Here is a 16,246-nt window from a genome sequence, read left to right on the forward strand (position 1 = left end):
TTCTGGTTTTGCTGTCATACTCGGGGGTTATTTCCCCTCTCTGACTCAGTAACTCCCCAGGGTTGGGGAGAGGGTGATAGCAATATAAGAGATGTTTGTCAGAGATGATGAAGAACCTTCTGAAACAGGTGAAAAGGCACCAACTTGTTGCTTCACATCAAAGCTCTGCTGAAGTCCTTCCTGGGAGATGCCATGTGTGTCGGGGCAGCGCACAGAGAAAGGCATTTCTGGCGCTCATCTTGTCTGTCCCTTATGCTAAAACCCAACCACACCTAACCCCTCCTGTCAGCATTCCAGAGAGAGAGATTGCAGACCCTCAGTGCACACACCTACTAGTGTGGGGCTCAGCAAACGGTCTGAAAAGGGCCAGAGAATATATATTCTAGGCTTTATGGGCAATGTGGTCTCTATCCTGACTGCTCAGCTCTGCACAAGTCGTCATAGTCAATATGTAAATGAATGAGAGTGGCATTGTTTCAATAAAACTTTATTTATGGACACTGAAATTTGAATTTTAAATAATTTTCATGCACCACCAAATATTTTTTAAAAGATTTTTTCAACCAATTTAAAATGTAAAGGCCATTCTTAGCTGACTGGTCATATAAAAGTGGGATATGTCTGATTTAGAGCTAGGAAATGGTTTGTCCACCTCTAGTCTGGTTCTTCTTGGTGTCTCACTTAAGTCTCTTATGCTGCAGTCATGATTTCACCCTGATGTGAGTAAATAAAATGCAGATTTCACTAGAGCTCTATGGAAGCATATCTTTTCCACCGCTTGTCATCACTTGCTCTGTCAAGAGCATTTTTGGAGGGAAATCCAGCTATATTATTAGAAGCAAGACCTACAATGGCCAGGTTTTCTTTTTTTAAGTCTAGTTTTCCCAATATGCTAAAGTTGGACAATGAAATGCAGACCTCATTAGTTTCAACCCCATTGCTGCTCACTTGTGTGAGTCACGAGGTGTGGAGGTTAAGATAAATGGGTCTTTCTCTCCTGGCCCAGAGGATGGTGTTTTCTGGCTTCTCCTAGCACCCTTCCACCATCCAGTCATTGCACAAATTGAGGGGGAAAGTCCCAGGAAACAGAACCAGCTAAGCCACAGTGAGCTCAGACTTATGGGTTTAATTGCTTTCAGTAATTGACCCTTCAATAAATGTCTTTCACAGAAACTCATCCCAAAGCCTCACTTCACGTAGAAAGCCAGATTTCATGTATTTTGTGCAAACCAGTGATAAACCCCTGTCTTTGAACTTCGTTCACAGGGCTGGTAGTGGTGCTTGGTGGTCATGGTTCTAATGGCATCCTTAACTTTTGCTTCTGCCTTCTAGAAACAAAGAAAAGGGAACTCACATTTACTGAGGGTCATTCTGGGTCACATGCACAGTGCAACTCACTGTGTAGATCACAGTTAACCTTCATTGAAACACACTTTTCAATGAAAGGAGGCAGAGGCGTGGGAAATCTAAGCTGCCAAGTGTAAATTGTTAAAGAAATCATTTGTGTTTGACTTGGAATAAAGTCAGAAACATAGAGTGGAGAGATACTAACTCATCTCTATGCCTCCTTAGTCTTCCTCCCTCATTCCTCACTCCTGACCCAGGCTGGGGGGTGGGGGAGGGCTGTGGGAGGAGGGGATAGCATCTGCCAGCAAATGTGTGTGGCTTCATGGCACTTATCTACCAGCTCCTTAGCTTTTTGAAATTTCTGTGTAACTGTGGACAATGATGCATTGAACATTCTTCATATTTTCAGACTAAGAGAGGGCTATCAAGAGAGAGAACAAAACATGTCACTTAAGCACCGTCTCTCTGATGCTTCCACTGGTCACGTCTGGAGAAAGGCAGGCTGGAAAGAGAGGAACAGTGGACAGTCACCTCTCATAGTTGACCCCGGGCTGTCTGTGTAAAGCCACGTGCCCCGGGGTTCTCCTGGGGAGCACCTGCGGCTCTCTGCCTGCTGCCTGTCACTCCCACATCCTCACCCCTTTGGTTGGTGGCCAGCTCCTTGGACCTGCCCAACACCACCCATCAGCTCCTGCCACAGCCTCATGGGAGCCGGAGGGAGAAGCATTCAAATTGTTCACACACACAAATTCAGCCACTAGGAAAGGCCTTTTACAACAGAGAATGGCTCTCAAGGAAGGAGGGGCTGTGGGTTACGTGGGATGGAGAACTTGGGGGCTGGAGGAGGCCGGTGAAGAGGCAGAGTTGGAACAAAACCATGAGTGCTCGCTGTCCTTTTGAAAAATGAACAGGAGAGTTAAGCTCCTTCCCAAGCGCTCTTGTTTTTTTCTCCTGATTAACAAAAATCTATGTGAAGAGCATGAGGTGGACTTCTCAGTCATCTGTGAGGTGGGGGACAGGACCACACCACTGTGGGCAGAGCCCCTGCAGGAGGCAGTCTGCCTGCCCTGAGGAGCAGGGAGCCCAAAGGGAAGGAGCAGGGGCCAGGAGAAGCCTTTCTCCTTAGTGGTCGCTGGAGGGACTGAAGTGGCTGCACTGAGGGCAGGGGCTCCTTGTGAGGACATCCTGCTGCAGGGTGGAGAGGGTGGAGCCTGACCTGTGGGAACAGCTTAGGCAGTAGTGGATGGTCCTCTGCTCCACCCATCGCCCCTCAGACTCCACTCTCCCTCCACAAGGAACCTCTCCAGGTTCCAAGGGATCACTCCAGGCAGAATGGGGATACAGATTGCTTTTCAGGGCCCTAGAAAAGCAGAGGGCCCTAGAGGGCCCAGGGTGAGAGCCAGACCAGTCTCACAGGGACAGAGGGAAGTGAAAGGCCAAGCTGGAGAGGGCACAGAGGGACTCCTGCATCTGGGGGACAGAGTGGCATGCAGGGTGGGAGGAGTTCTCTCTGAAGAAACCTAGAGCCTCAAAAACCCCATTCCCCTGGTATTTTAGAGGAGTGAAGTGGTTATCTAACTCCCAAAGCTGCCTGGAACTCCTGGCTTAGCCAGACTGTTAAGAATCATCTAGGCATTGGCAGACCAAGCCAATCTGGCCCAGCAGCTGTTCTTGCAAGTGAAGTTGTATTGGAACACAGTGTGCTCACTCTTTACATAGTGTCCGCAGCAGCTGTCACTCCGAAGGCAGAGCTGAGCAGTTTGTGGCAAAGACCGGAGGGCCTGCAAAGCCTAAATATGTACTTCCTGACCCTTTACAAAAAGAGTTAGCTGACGCCTGATTCAGGTTAACAAGAAGACTTTTAAATACTTTTTTTTTTTTGGAAGGGGGTGAAGGGTGTAAATTAACCTGAGTGTTAATCCTGAATCTGCAGCTTACTAGCAATGTGAGCTTGTATGTCTCCTCACCCTCTGGCCATGCTTCCTCCCCTGTGAACTATCACAGCACATCGCAGCATTAGAAGAGAATAAGTAAGCAGGAGGACACTGAACCCTGAGACCAGACCTGGTGTATTTCTGGTGCAAAGGGCGGGGGGAGGGGATGAGGAAGGGAGACTTGTACCCTGGGTCTTAACCCAGACCCCAGTATCTTCCACACCATGATTTTTAAAAATTGTGGTAAAATGGTCATCACATAAAATTTACCATTTTAACAAAGTGATTGGTTCAGTGGTACATGTAGTTCAATAGTCTTCACCACCATCATCTCTAGAACTCTTTCCATCTTGCAAAATAGGAACTTTGTACCCATTAAACACTGAATCCTCCTCTCTCTCCAGTTCTGGGTAACCACCATTCTCCTTTCTGTCTATGAAGTTTATTACCTCATCTAAGTGGAAATACAGTGACTGCTTAGTTCACTTAACAAAATGTCTTCAAAATTCAGGCACATTGTAGCCTGTGTCAGGATATGCTTCCTTTTAAAGGCTGAATAATATACTATGACCATACATGCTCATTTTGTTTCTCTGCTCATCGGTCAATGGACACTTGGGTTGCTTCATGTCTTTGAGTTTGAACAAACGTGCTATGAACATGAGTATATAAATATCCTTTGAGTTCCAGCTTTAAATTATTTTGGGTTCATGCCCAGAAGTGCAATTACAGGATCACATAAATATTTTTAGCCTTTTGAGGAACGGCTGTTTTCCATGGTGACTGCTCCATCAAGCTGTGATTGCAAGTCATCTGTCCTTCCTCAGAGATAAACAAAGGGCTATTCTGCTGAAGAAGGCACCTTCCATTTGTATCTAGCTGGTGCTATTCTTGTTTGTGTCCAGTGTGCATGTGTGACGGCAATTTTGCCTCATAGAAAATTTGGCAATATCTGCAGGCATTTTTTATGGAAACAACTGGAGAGGGAGGTGCTATTGGCATCTGTTCAGTAATGTCCAGGGATGTTGCTAAATATCATATAATGCACAGGAGGGCTTTTCCCCCACTGCCCCTCCTCCAACAGAGCACTCTCTATTCCAAGATGTCAATAGTGCAGAAGTTGAGAAACCCTATCTACACCAAAGAATCAGCCGAAACCAAGCACATCAAACCTCAAAGCAGGAAAATGTGGATCCTGCCTCCAGGGCCTCACAGTCTCACCCTGAAAACCTTTGGTTCTGAAAGCTCAGCTCTACCACAGGGAAGACATGGCTGGCACTGGGACAGAAATCTGGGCAAGATGCCGTGGGAGCCCCCAAAGGAGGGAGATTTCCATTATGGCCATAAGGATGGAGCTCTTTTGGATTTCTGTCTCATGAGTGTCCCCTTAGACATGGTTAAAGCAGTGTAGACATTTGCTTCAAGCTTCTCGGGTCAAGTCATGGGCTGTGACCCAGAAGGTAGAGGGGTCAGGCTGGAGTGCAGCAGAAAACAGTGTTTTCCTGGGCCCAGGAGCCCGAGCCCTCAGTGCAGCTGCTGCAGGATTGTACCTAGTTGGATTCCCCAGTTTACAAGAATCTACAGTAGTGCTGCCCTGGCATCTAGATCAGTGTTCTGTCAATAGGAGGTCAGGATCCCTGTGATCACTCTTAGTCACTCATTTATTCAACAAATATCTAAATACTCCATGTGTAAACCAGCGCCCTAGCTGGTTTGGCCCAGTGGATAGAGTGTCTGCCTGTGGGCTGAAGGGTCTGGGGTTTGATTCCAGTCAAAGGCACATGCCGGACTTTCTGACTCAATCCACAATAGGGGGCATGTGAGAGGTAGCCAATCAATGATTCTCTATCATCATTGATGTTTCTGTCTTTCTCTAATTCTCCCTTCCTCTCTGAAATAAATAAAAATATATTTTAAAAAATAAAATACTCCATGTGTGTCAGCATGGGGCTGGATCATGGGGTCACAGTAGTGAGGAAAAGAGAATGGGGTTCCTGTTCTCAGAGCTTCCAGTCCCCTGAAGGTGCAGACATTCACCAAGGAACCACACCTATAGCAGGTAAAATACAAACCCAGGTGAGACCTGTGAATGAGAGAATGGGTTTGGGGAGTCTGTGTGCACTGGCCGAGCCTGGGGCCACAGAGCTCCCTGAGCTAGTGAGGCCGGAGCTGAGAAGGAAGCAGCAATTCAGAGTTTCTTAAAGGTGGTGAAGGTAGGCCAGTGTTTACAGGAGTCACAGATTCTGAGGAGCTGGTGGGGCCATGGGCCAGGAAATAGGGCGCACTGATGTCCTTCCATGTCTCCTCCCCTCTGCCAGCCCTGCCAGGGGGTGGAGTGAGGCAGGGGCTCTGCAAGGCCTTGCCTAGTGGTGCTGGCCAAATAGACGGTGGTGATCGGTGGGCAGGTGTGGAATGGTAAGCAGACAGGAGTGAGAGAATGGTTAACCAGAGGACCTTAGACTGCAGCGGGAGTCGGGATGGGAAACTGGGTCTTCCTCTTAGCACTGGCCTCTGCTGTGACTGCAGAATCTCACAGGTTATTTGCACAGAGGAATGAGTAATCTTGACCAGACACAGCACACTAGTTCCCAGGGGACAGACCAGAATAAGCTGCAGGCCCCAAGAGGGAAGACAAATATGAGAGAATTATAGTTACTAAGACTAAAGGATTTTTCGAGTAGGCCCAGTAAAAGGGGTTGTGAACTCACATGGTACGGCTTGCGGAAAAGGCTGCAGAAGCTCTCATGCGAATTAGCCAGGAGATGAAGAGGAGGAATTACTCGGAGGGTATAATAGTGCTCTCCCATCTTCACTGACAACAGAAGGAAACTGGGTTATTTGAGACTTAGACAGAAGTATTGGGATTAGACAGTAAGAAGGATTTGTGTTGGAAGGTGTTAGATGCAGGAATAGTGCCTAATGTGGGCTATGACACAGCTTCTCTTGGCTCCTCCTAACAAGAGAACAGCTCCCATGTGTGGGTGGTTTGGGTGAAAGCCAAGTTGAGGACCCCACTGACCTCTGCAGTTTCCTTCCTGCCCTTTTTGGGCTTCAGCATTGTGTGATGTTCCATCCCATTTTACACAAGGTCCAGCAACCCTGGGCTGACAGGTGGGGAGGGAGAAGGAGATTTCTAAAAAAAAGGACTGGAATTGGGATGGGCTAGGAGTGTGGGTTTTTCTGAGGAGCTGGTGGGGCCATAAGCCAAGAAATAGGGCACACACATCCTTCCATGTGTGATGCCTTTTGTTTCAGTGGAGCTAATAAATGTTCTGCTTGCAAAACTGATTCCTCACTCCCCATTCTCTTTTTGTGGCTTTTGAGCCGGCTGGTTTATAGATTGCTGGTAAACCAGAGGCTCTGTTGTATGCTAAGCAGATGTATTTCTAGAAATTTTGCACAAGCCCTCACTCCCCTTCCTTAAAACAAAAACTCATTCATGCTTAATTTAATTCTTCAAAATGGTCTTTCCATTTTGTAATGCTTCATAGTCTCCCTAATGCACGTACCTACAAATTAAACTTTATAGAGTATCAGCAAGCAGATTGTCACTGGATCAAGCCAAGTATTCTTGCATGTTATGTTATGGGCTTTCATACCTGCCATCTTTTTTGTGTCCAGATGAGTATATACCTCCTTCTGGCAGCCCTGTGTTCATTATATTCAGCTTTCAGTCACTTTCACACCGGCAGGAATTCTGTGCAGTTGTCCTTTGGCTAACTGGGAGAGGGTATATATATATATATATATATATATATATATATATATATATATAGAACTCCTCAGGAAGCCCTCATTCTATGAGTTCTGAAAGGTTGGTGACTGATGGTTTAAGGAAACCTTTGGAGCAGCGGTCACCACTGGTGGTTCATAAGGCCCAAAAGGTTGGCAACCGTGGGCTAGGGAACCATGGGACAGGTCATTTAACTTCACATCTCATCTATAAAATGGAGATAATAACATCCACCTCCGAGGGTTGTCATGAGAATTCAATGCAAAAATGTATAAACATAGAAGCTATACAAATATATTGATAAATATGTACATGTTTAAATTCTTACTTATAACTCATTTAACAAATTGCTTAGCACATTGGTAGGCGCCCAATAAATGGTAGACATTCTAATATGTAAAGGGGGAGTAGAACGGTAAAGTGGTCTTCAGAAGCTCACTCTGGCTTTTGTAGGACAGGGCCAAACCTGACCTTTTTTGGCAGGAGGTCCCAGGCCATCCTCCATGATCGTGAGTGCTAACCAGTGCGGTCTGGGTTGTTTTCAGAGGCTCCATAAAGAGTTGCCCCTCAGCCTGGAGGACTTGGAGGATGTGTTTGATGCCCTGGATGCTGATGGCAATGGCTTTCTGACTCCAGAGGAGTTCACCACTGGGTTTAGTAAGTTCTGATGGATGTGGGGGTGTGGGGGTGGTGGCATTATTTGGGTCTACCTAACCCTACAGAAAGTGCAACCTGCCCACCAGATCCCAGGGTCCTGGGAGCACAAGCTTTCCTGCCTTCCTGACATGTTCAGGCTCTGGATTTTGTGGCTCTTTCATATCTTCCTTGGCTGCTCACACCACTGCTCCCTCAGTGCTTACCACATTGTTACTGCCAAGATCCCTGCCACCAGGAATGGCAAGTGAAATGTAGAGAAGCTCTGGCAGAAGGCCTGGCATGAAAGGGAGAGCTGACATGAAATTCCCAGCCTCGCCTTTCTGCCTTGGTACTAGAGGACGATAAAGTGGGATGACTGCATGGCTCACTCTAGCCTGACTCTGGCTGAGTCTCAAGGTTTAGGACTTTCTAGGGGGTTTGAATAGGATAGCCATTCCAGGTTAACCAGGAGAAATGAGATCATAGATCCATGAAGAAGACAAGAAAACCACCTATGCCATCAAATTAGATTGATCCAATATTGATTAGAGCAGATACTGATCAGATAAATCAGCAGGCGTGTTTCACCACACATCTGGCTGCTACAAGGCACTGTATAGTTTACTATGAAGTATCTGAGGCCTTTCCTGACCTGTGCAATGGACTTAGGAAGATAAGACAGATTGCTGTATTAGCAGACCGTATGAGAATGGGAAGAGTGCACCCAAAGCTACACAGTAATTTGCGAATGTGAAGTATAGCGATGCTGCTGGTAGGTCCAAGTAGATGATAACATGGAGCATGAGCAGTCAGGTCACTGGGGTGTGATGGAGAGAAAGGTCTTGTTGTTTAGAGAAGAAATCAATGAAGAGATGCATTCTAAGCCAGACTTTAAAGGACTGAGAACCACCAAGGTGCCAGAGTACCTGCCATGCATTCTGCCTTTCCCAGGTCCTATTCTAGCATTTCTGGCAGAGTCTCTTGGGAGTAGAAAAGACACAAAATCCAGAATACGTTATCCTAGGATAATTGCTATAGGTGGTTTCCCTTTTTCTTCTCTCAGATGAACCTCAAATGATTGTTGGAAACTGAGGAAGGGAAGGTCTTCTTGGGTGAGCATTGCCTGATTCAGACCCTTTACCATGCATTCCCCAGGTCATTTCTTCTTCAGCCAGAGCAAACCAAGTCAGGGAGATGCAGGTGAACAGGTGGCCCAGCTCCAGGAGGAGAAGGTGTATCAGTCCAGAGCAGAGGAGGATCTGGGTGACCTGGATGAAGATGAGGAAGCCCAGTTCCTGATGCTGATGGACAAACTTGGAGCCCAAAATGTTTTGGAAGAGTAAGTGGTGACAGTGATTTGGGGGAGGGAACCCAGCCTAGGAGCAACCTCTGTATCTCCTTCATTCAACCATTAATGTTTGTTAAGCCCCAGAGCCAGGCTCAGGCTCTGAGCTGCCAGCTTCAAGACTTGCCCCATACAGCCTGCCCTTGCAATGTCCTTTAGGGGCTCTGTCTACTTTTTCCACTTTTTCATGGGAATCACCTATCTCCCTACTCTTCCACTCTTTTCATTCCCTGCTGTTCATTACCAGCACAGTCTGAGGCTCAGTGAGGAGTGCTGTGCCGGGCCTTGTGGTTTTCGCAGTGCATTTTGCCTAAGGCTTCACTGTCAGCTCACCAGCATTGCCACCTCCATTGGAGCCAAACCAGGTTCTCTGGGGCTGCAGTGTATCCCAGCCACCCCACTGTGGTATGCTCCTGGCAAAGGCACCGTCTGTGGAAGTGTCTGCACATTGTATGCCAAGCCAAACCAAATCTGTCAGGAAGCTGAGGCAGGAAATTAACCAGATTTTACCAGCCCACCACTTGGATAATCAGTAGCTCAGCTAAAAATTTTAGATGGAACTTCAAACAAAACATAATACTCCATTTTTCTATTTTTCACAAAAAGTGTTTAGGAAGAAAGAGACAGAAGAATCTAAGCCCTGACATTTAAAATTGAATTACAAATTATATAAAATAAAATAATAAAATAAAATAAAGTGATGGTATCACTAATGGAAACCATACAGTGACCTGAAAAAACATGGAATACTCTGCCCCCTATTTCTGTTGCCTTTTGCCTTTTCATTTTTGGGTCTATAGGTCTTGGGTTGGGTGTGTGTTTCATGAAGGGTGGGAGTGGCCTTATGATTGAAGCGTCCAGAGTTTGGGAAGAGGAATCTGTGATAAAGAGGAAACAACAATATGCAGGCCAAAGAAAGTGTCTCTCTCTCTCTGTGAATTTTCTAGCAAATGACAGGCTGTGCAAATGATTTGACTGGCTGTGTCAGAGTTGAGAAAAGCTGGGAAAGCCTGTGCCAGGCAAGGAAAGGACAGGTGGAGGTCTAGGAGAGAGCCCTGGTGGAGGCTCTGGCCAGGAAATGAAATGACACGGTGACACCGGCAGCAGCTCTGCTCAGGCCTGGGGGGCTGGTGCAGGCACAGATCTGCAGAACCTGAGTGGGATAGGCAGGTGTGCTGGGGGCACAGGTGTGTGGGAAGCTCACTAGTCAGACACCAGACTCAGCTTCTCCAGAAACAAGAGGTCAGAGCACAGTGACTACTGCCAGGAGCTGCGTAAAGCCTCCTCCTAGAGGAGGGGGAAGGAGAGGGCAGTGTGGGTGAGCCAAGGGACTGTAATGACAGAGCGTTGCCTCTCTATCTCCCATCACTTCCAGAACAGTCACCTTCCTGGCAGGGCTCGCAAATCAGAGTTCACCAGATGTTACTCTGGAGACTTATGTCAGAGGCAGAACTGAGTCACATGAGATTCCTGGAGAATAGAAAGCTCTGGGGAAGGTTTCAAGAGTGGCCTACAAAAATTGATACATAGAAGATGGCGACCAGCAATTTCCATCCTTATTGAGATTGAACAAGATAGAAGAGGGCTTAAGTTTCAGCATGAAGGTTGTGACTGTGGGACTCCAGATAAGGAAATAGATTTAGGAGGCTGTGAAGACTAATATTTCATGTACCAAGATGGTTTGTGTGTTGTCTTGGAAGCAGAAAGGTGGACAGGTTGACCACCCGAATCCCTTCTAGCTCCATACGCCTATATCTTTCCAGAGGAGTACCCTGGGTGTAGAAGGGACATCTGGAGCCCTACCTTTTTTTTTTTATAGTTTGATTCATTGAGTGATTTTGTTGCTTATGTGCCTGGCTTATTATTTTTTACCAAGGGTTTAAAGACTTGTCTTTTCTCTAGAAATCTGGGGGAGGTGATGTGGCCATTAATAAGCAGTTCGAAAGCTTTGGAAAAGGGTCAAATGGGTCTGCAAATCTCACTGGAGGTTCTAGCCCAACTGGTGGTTCTGTCAGGCTCCATTAGGAACTTGACAGATGTGAAAAGACTAACCTAGGCTAGTAAGATGGATCTTTTTATAATGCAATTACTCATAAAGAGAGCAACCTGTCACAGTGACAGGAGGCCATTGTGGTATCACCCTGAGACCTTTTAGCTCTGAAACCATTGTGTCATATCCAAAGTGGATAACCACAACATGCTCTGTGTGGGTAGAATGGAGCTCATTATGGGAAATAAGGAAGCTCCTTACCTCTCCTTCATTTGTTTCCCAGATTCCTCCATACCATCATGTTCAATGCTAGTTTTTCAATATATAATAAATAGATAATAAATACTTGTTTGGTGGATGGGTGGGTGGGTAAATGGATGGATGGGTGGATTAATAAATGGATGGGTGGGTGGGTGGATAAATGAGTAGGTAAGGGAGTAGATAGATGGATGGATGGGTAGATAGATGGACAGATAGATGAGTTGGTCTAGATGAGTTGGTGGATCTTTGGATGAGATGGAGCAAGGGAAGGAAGAAGGGATGGAGGGATAATTGGACAGATGATAAGATAACTAACCAGAATTATGTCTATTTCTCAGTTGGTCTCTTCTCATAGAGTAATATCTATATTCCAGGCACACTAGTAATATGATACTATCAAATATAACTTCTGAGGAAAGTTCTCAAGTATGGTGCTTGTGATATAAGCACAAAGGATTTTATTCATTACCATGAGGGTTTCTGGTCATAGCTACCCTCATATCATAGTGGTTGTAGGATTTACTGGAGTGTAAATCAGATTTCTGTCTAGCTCAGTGGGATCATTGGCTGTAGATTACTGAGTTTATCCAGAGAGGGGAGAGAGTCCATGGTGTACACCACCTCCCTATTCCTCCCTACTGGTCAGCATGACTCTAGGTGTCTCTGCTGCTATGCATGAACATATGAATGTGCCCTGTATGCCTGTTTTTTGTGTTTGTTTGTTGTTGTTGTTGTTGTTGTTTTTTGGGGGGTGGTGCAGTTTCTGGCCATGTTCCTCTGTGTCATTGTCTCTCTGTCTGCTCTTTCCCTCCTGACTTTGTCTTTCCATGTGTGTGCACACATCTTTCAGACTTGCCGCTTCCCCTCCTTTCACCTGTCAGTCATTCTTGCTGCCACCGGGCCCCAGTGGGGTGTTGCATATTCTCTTCCTTTTCCCACAGTGACAATTGCTTTTGCCATCCATCAAATGGCATGCCTTTCCCTCTCAGCTGTGAGGACCTTTCTTCCTAGGGCGACAAGCTCTTTCCTGTGGTTCCACAGCCTTTGTCCTCACATGCACCAGACTCCTGTCCTCCTTTCTGTTCTGGGCCTCTGAGATGTGCTCAGCACGCAGCTGTGCATGCTCAGCACCACCAGCCCATCAAGAAAGACAAGGGAGTGGAAGCAGCCAGTGAGGCAGATAAGGAGGTCAATACAGGAGCCAGACAGCCCGAGTGTGCTTCCCAGCTCCATCCTTTGCCAGCCGACTGGCCTGAGACAGCTCCTCCACCTCTCCTCTCCTCATCTGTCACCTCATCTCTAGATGGGTGATGGCACCTGCCGCAGAGGTTGCTATGAGATAAAATGAGCTAATATGCTCACAGCAAGCACTCATAGGTTAGCCACTATCGTCATTATAATGATGACGATGCTGTTTCTGGCTACCTGTTTCATAGCTGGGACTTCTGTGTTCCCTTAAAGCCTCCTCTCCACACTCCTACATTAACATCCCTTTCTTCTTGCAGTGAAAGTGACGTAAAGCAACTCTGGCTGCAGCTGAAGAAGGATGAGCCTCACTTACTGTCCAACTTCGAGGATTTCCTGACCAGAATCTTCTCCCAGCTCCAAGAAGCCCATGAGGAAAAGAATGAACTGGAGTGTGCCTTGAAAAAGTGGGTGCCCACAGCTGCTCTCTGTCCATCTGTGTGAAAAACAGGAATGCAAATGGTGCTTTCTCTTATATTCTGTAAGAGTGGGAGCCAGAGTGGGAGCTGGCCCCATTGCTGACATAATGTGTGTATGTCTCTGTGTCTATATATCTATATCTATATCTATATCTATATCTATATCTAATCTATATTTATCTATATTTAAGCCCTTGCTCACATTTGTTAGGCCCTCACCATATGCTAGGTGCTATTCTAAATGCTTTATATATACTAGCTCATTTGGATTTATTTTATTTAACTTTTTAATTAATTGTTTTTTTAAATTCTCACGAACGGATATGTGTGTTTTTTAAATTTATTTTAGAGAGAGAAAAGAGAGAGAGAGAGAGAGGGAGAGAGAGAGAGAGAGAGAGAGAAACAGAGAGAGAGAGAGAGAGAGAGAGAAACAGAGAGAGAGAGAGAGAGAGAGAGAAATGATCAGTTGCCGCCCATTTGCACCCCAACTGGGGATTGAACCCACAGCCTTTTGGTGCACAGGATGATGCTCCAACCAACTGAGTCATCTACTCATTTGGATTTATTTTTATTCACATCACAGATGAAGAAATCAAGGAACTGAAAGTTTAAGTAACAAGCCCCAAAATACACATCTTGTAAGTGGCAGAGCTGGGGTTCAGAGGAAGACAACCTGGCACTGGGACCAGTTGGAAAATCACTCTACCTACCTCTGGACAGGAAGGCGCCAGTGTACTGGACCTACACTTCCAACTCTGGACTGGCCCTTGGTTCACTGAATTCCCCCTCTGATCACACTCTGCCATCATAGCTCGTGTCTCTCCTGCTGCCTTCTTTGCCCTCAGGGTCTCTCTAGGTAACTAGCAATTTCTAGGATTCCTCCTTTGCCTGGAGGAGGCAGGACCAGGCCAGTCAGTGAACACCAACACCTGAAGAGGCTGCTTAGGAGTCAAATGAGAGTCAGCCAGGCACCTGTTGGCCACAGATGCAGAGCCAGCCTCTTCACCTGGAGTAAGGGAATGAGTGTATCAGTTGGGTGCTGTCCTTGTACACAGCCATTGAATATATTACAGCGATGAGCTCGTGCTCTGTGAAACATGGTGTAACTAAGGATGATGCATAATCCTGAATGTGCAGCCAAAATGCATGGCTGCATTTGGGTAAAGCTCAGAAGCATGCCTCAGCCATAGGCTTGTCCCCACCTGGAGACCCGCCTATATTCCATAGGAACCCTCAGCAATTCCAACACAGACCTCACCCCCAACCATGCAGATACTTCCCCACAAGCTTCCTGGTGCCCAGCACAGCCTCCTGAGGGCAGTGTTTCAGAGTCTGTGTGAACCTGGCCTTAGTGAGAGCTTCCAAGCCCATAATTAAAAAAGAGATCGCCTTGTGTCTTACTGTGCAGGTCAGCTGCCATATATTACCTAAGCTTTGTGCCCACCGCCACCCCCCCGCTACTCCCCATATCCCCCCACCACACCCACCCACCCACACACACACACACACACACTAACTCTGAAGATAACTTTTTGAGGTGTACTAGTACACAGAGGTCTAGAAAATAAGACCTTTAGGACCCTGAGTTATGAGAAAGTGTGACCAAGTAGTGTTGGGGGAACCTGATTTGACTGAGCAATATCATGAGCCTTCTGGGGAGAGGCCCCCAAGGCTCAGAGAAAGGAGGGTTGAGGATACATTTCCATATAGTCTATAGCTGATTAACCCATGAGCCAGACAGATCTGAGTTTGAACGTTGGCTCCGAAACTTGCTAGCAGTGTTAGTTAGGCAAGTTATTCAAACTCTCAGAATCTCAGCATCCTTATCTATAAAACTAGAGGCCCAGTGCATGGATTTGTGCACTGGTGGGGTCCCTTGGCATGCCCTGCACCCTCTCCCATTCTGAGACCTTTCAGAGGATGTCAGAAAGCTGGTTTTGGCCCAATCCCTGCAGGCCAGGCTGAGGGATCCCACCAGTGTACAAATCCATTTACTGGGCCTCTAGTTTGTATATAAGATCTTTGGTTAATCTTTTCCTGCCCTTCCTTCTACCCACTTCTCTCTGATATTCATCAGTTTGTTCCATGTTTATATGCCTGTGCATTGAGCATCTGCCCCCTGGTGGTCAGTGTGCATCATAGCTACCAGTTGAATGGTCGAAAGATCGCTTAGGCATATATATATATATATATATATATATATATATATATATATATATATATATATATATATATATTGGGATGATAATCATATCCATCTCAGAGTTCTGAGGATTAAATGTGATAATACATGTAAGTATTTGGAATAGTTCAGGTACATATTCAATGAATGTTAAAATAATAATAATGATTGTTTTAAATATTTGTCAGTCTTAGAGGATTTGCCAGGTTGAGGTGAAGCCTTGATATAATTGGAGATGGCATTTAAGGATCCCTTTACCCTGTCATAGAACCTTGTTACTCAAAGTGTGGTCCATGGACCAGCAGCATTGGCATTACCTGGAAATTTCTTAGGAAATCCCAGGCCTTTCCCCAGCTCTATGTAATCTGCATTTTAGCAGGATGTCCAGGTGCTTTGTACATGAGTTTGAGAAGTGTACGTGGGAGGCTGGGAATGAGGAGCTTGAGTTTGAGTCGTATGTGGCTCTCCAACCAGGTTCTCTGTGACCTTGCTCAATTCTCTGGGCCTGAGCCTTGGTTTTCTCACCTGTAAAATGAGGGGTTAGATTAGTTACTGACCATCACCACACCCCACTCCCCACTGACCACAGCATTGATCACACCAGAAGCCATAGCACAATTCAGGTACCTCCCACCCCCAGAGAGGATGGCACTCTTATTCTTTAGGAGATGAGGGTAATCACAGTCTGAATGGGCCCAGCCCATGGCCTAGAATCCTACCTGCAGGATGCTGCTCTGCAGAGAGAGGCCTGTGCTCCTGATTTGCTGAAGAGCTTCTTAACCCTCATATGCATTTTAAAGTGGCCTCCAATAGCACTTTTGCCCTGATTTAGCTATTGCTTAAGAAGTTTTAAGATGAATGTCAAGAGCAGTCATGGCTGAATGTGCAAAACTATCTCAGCCAAAGGTTCCAGGTCTCCGAGCCCATCATTTGTGGATATCCCTGCCAGCTCCCCAACCTGGGGTCAGGTGATGAAGGCCCACTCCTGTCTGGGGAGCTCTGGGGGGTGGGAATTCACTGGGCTCTCTTGGCAATCCCATTTCAGGGGTGTTTTCTGGGTACAGAACCAGAGCCCTGCAATAGGACAGGAGAAACTTGAGTTCTTGCCTAGGCGCTGCCACTGATAGCCATGTGAGCTTAGGCGATTTGCTTTG

General features: G+C 46.3%; 1 protein-coding gene across 5 annotated transcripts in view; it reads left to right on the plus strand.

Moving 5' to 3' along the window:
* The window catches only part of CRACR2A (calcium release activated channel regulator 2A), a 132,025-nt gene that overhangs the window by 59,530 nt on the left and 56,249 nt on the right, over positions 1 to 16,246 (plus strand). For all 5 annotated transcript variants that reach the window (XM_045588356.1, XM_036457171.2, XM_036457173.2 and 2 more), the window contains 3 exons: positions 7,560 to 7,671; positions 8,806 to 8,989; positions 12,752 to 12,898. In XM_045588356.1, coding sequence (XP_045444312.1) covers positions 7,560 to 7,671; positions 8,806 to 8,989; positions 12,752 to 12,898 — 443 coding nt within the window. The remainder of the gene's footprint in view (positions 1 to 7,559; positions 7,672 to 8,805; positions 8,990 to 12,751; positions 12,899 to 16,246) is intronic.

This window comes from Pipistrellus kuhlii, unplaced genomic scaffold (genome assembly GCF_014108245.1).
Source record: "Pipistrellus kuhlii isolate mPipKuh1 unplaced genomic scaffold, mPipKuh1.p scaffold_m20_p_3, whole genome shotgun sequence".
Classification (NCBI taxonomy): Eukaryota; Metazoa; Chordata; class Mammalia; order Chiroptera; family Vespertilionidae; genus Pipistrellus; species Pipistrellus kuhlii.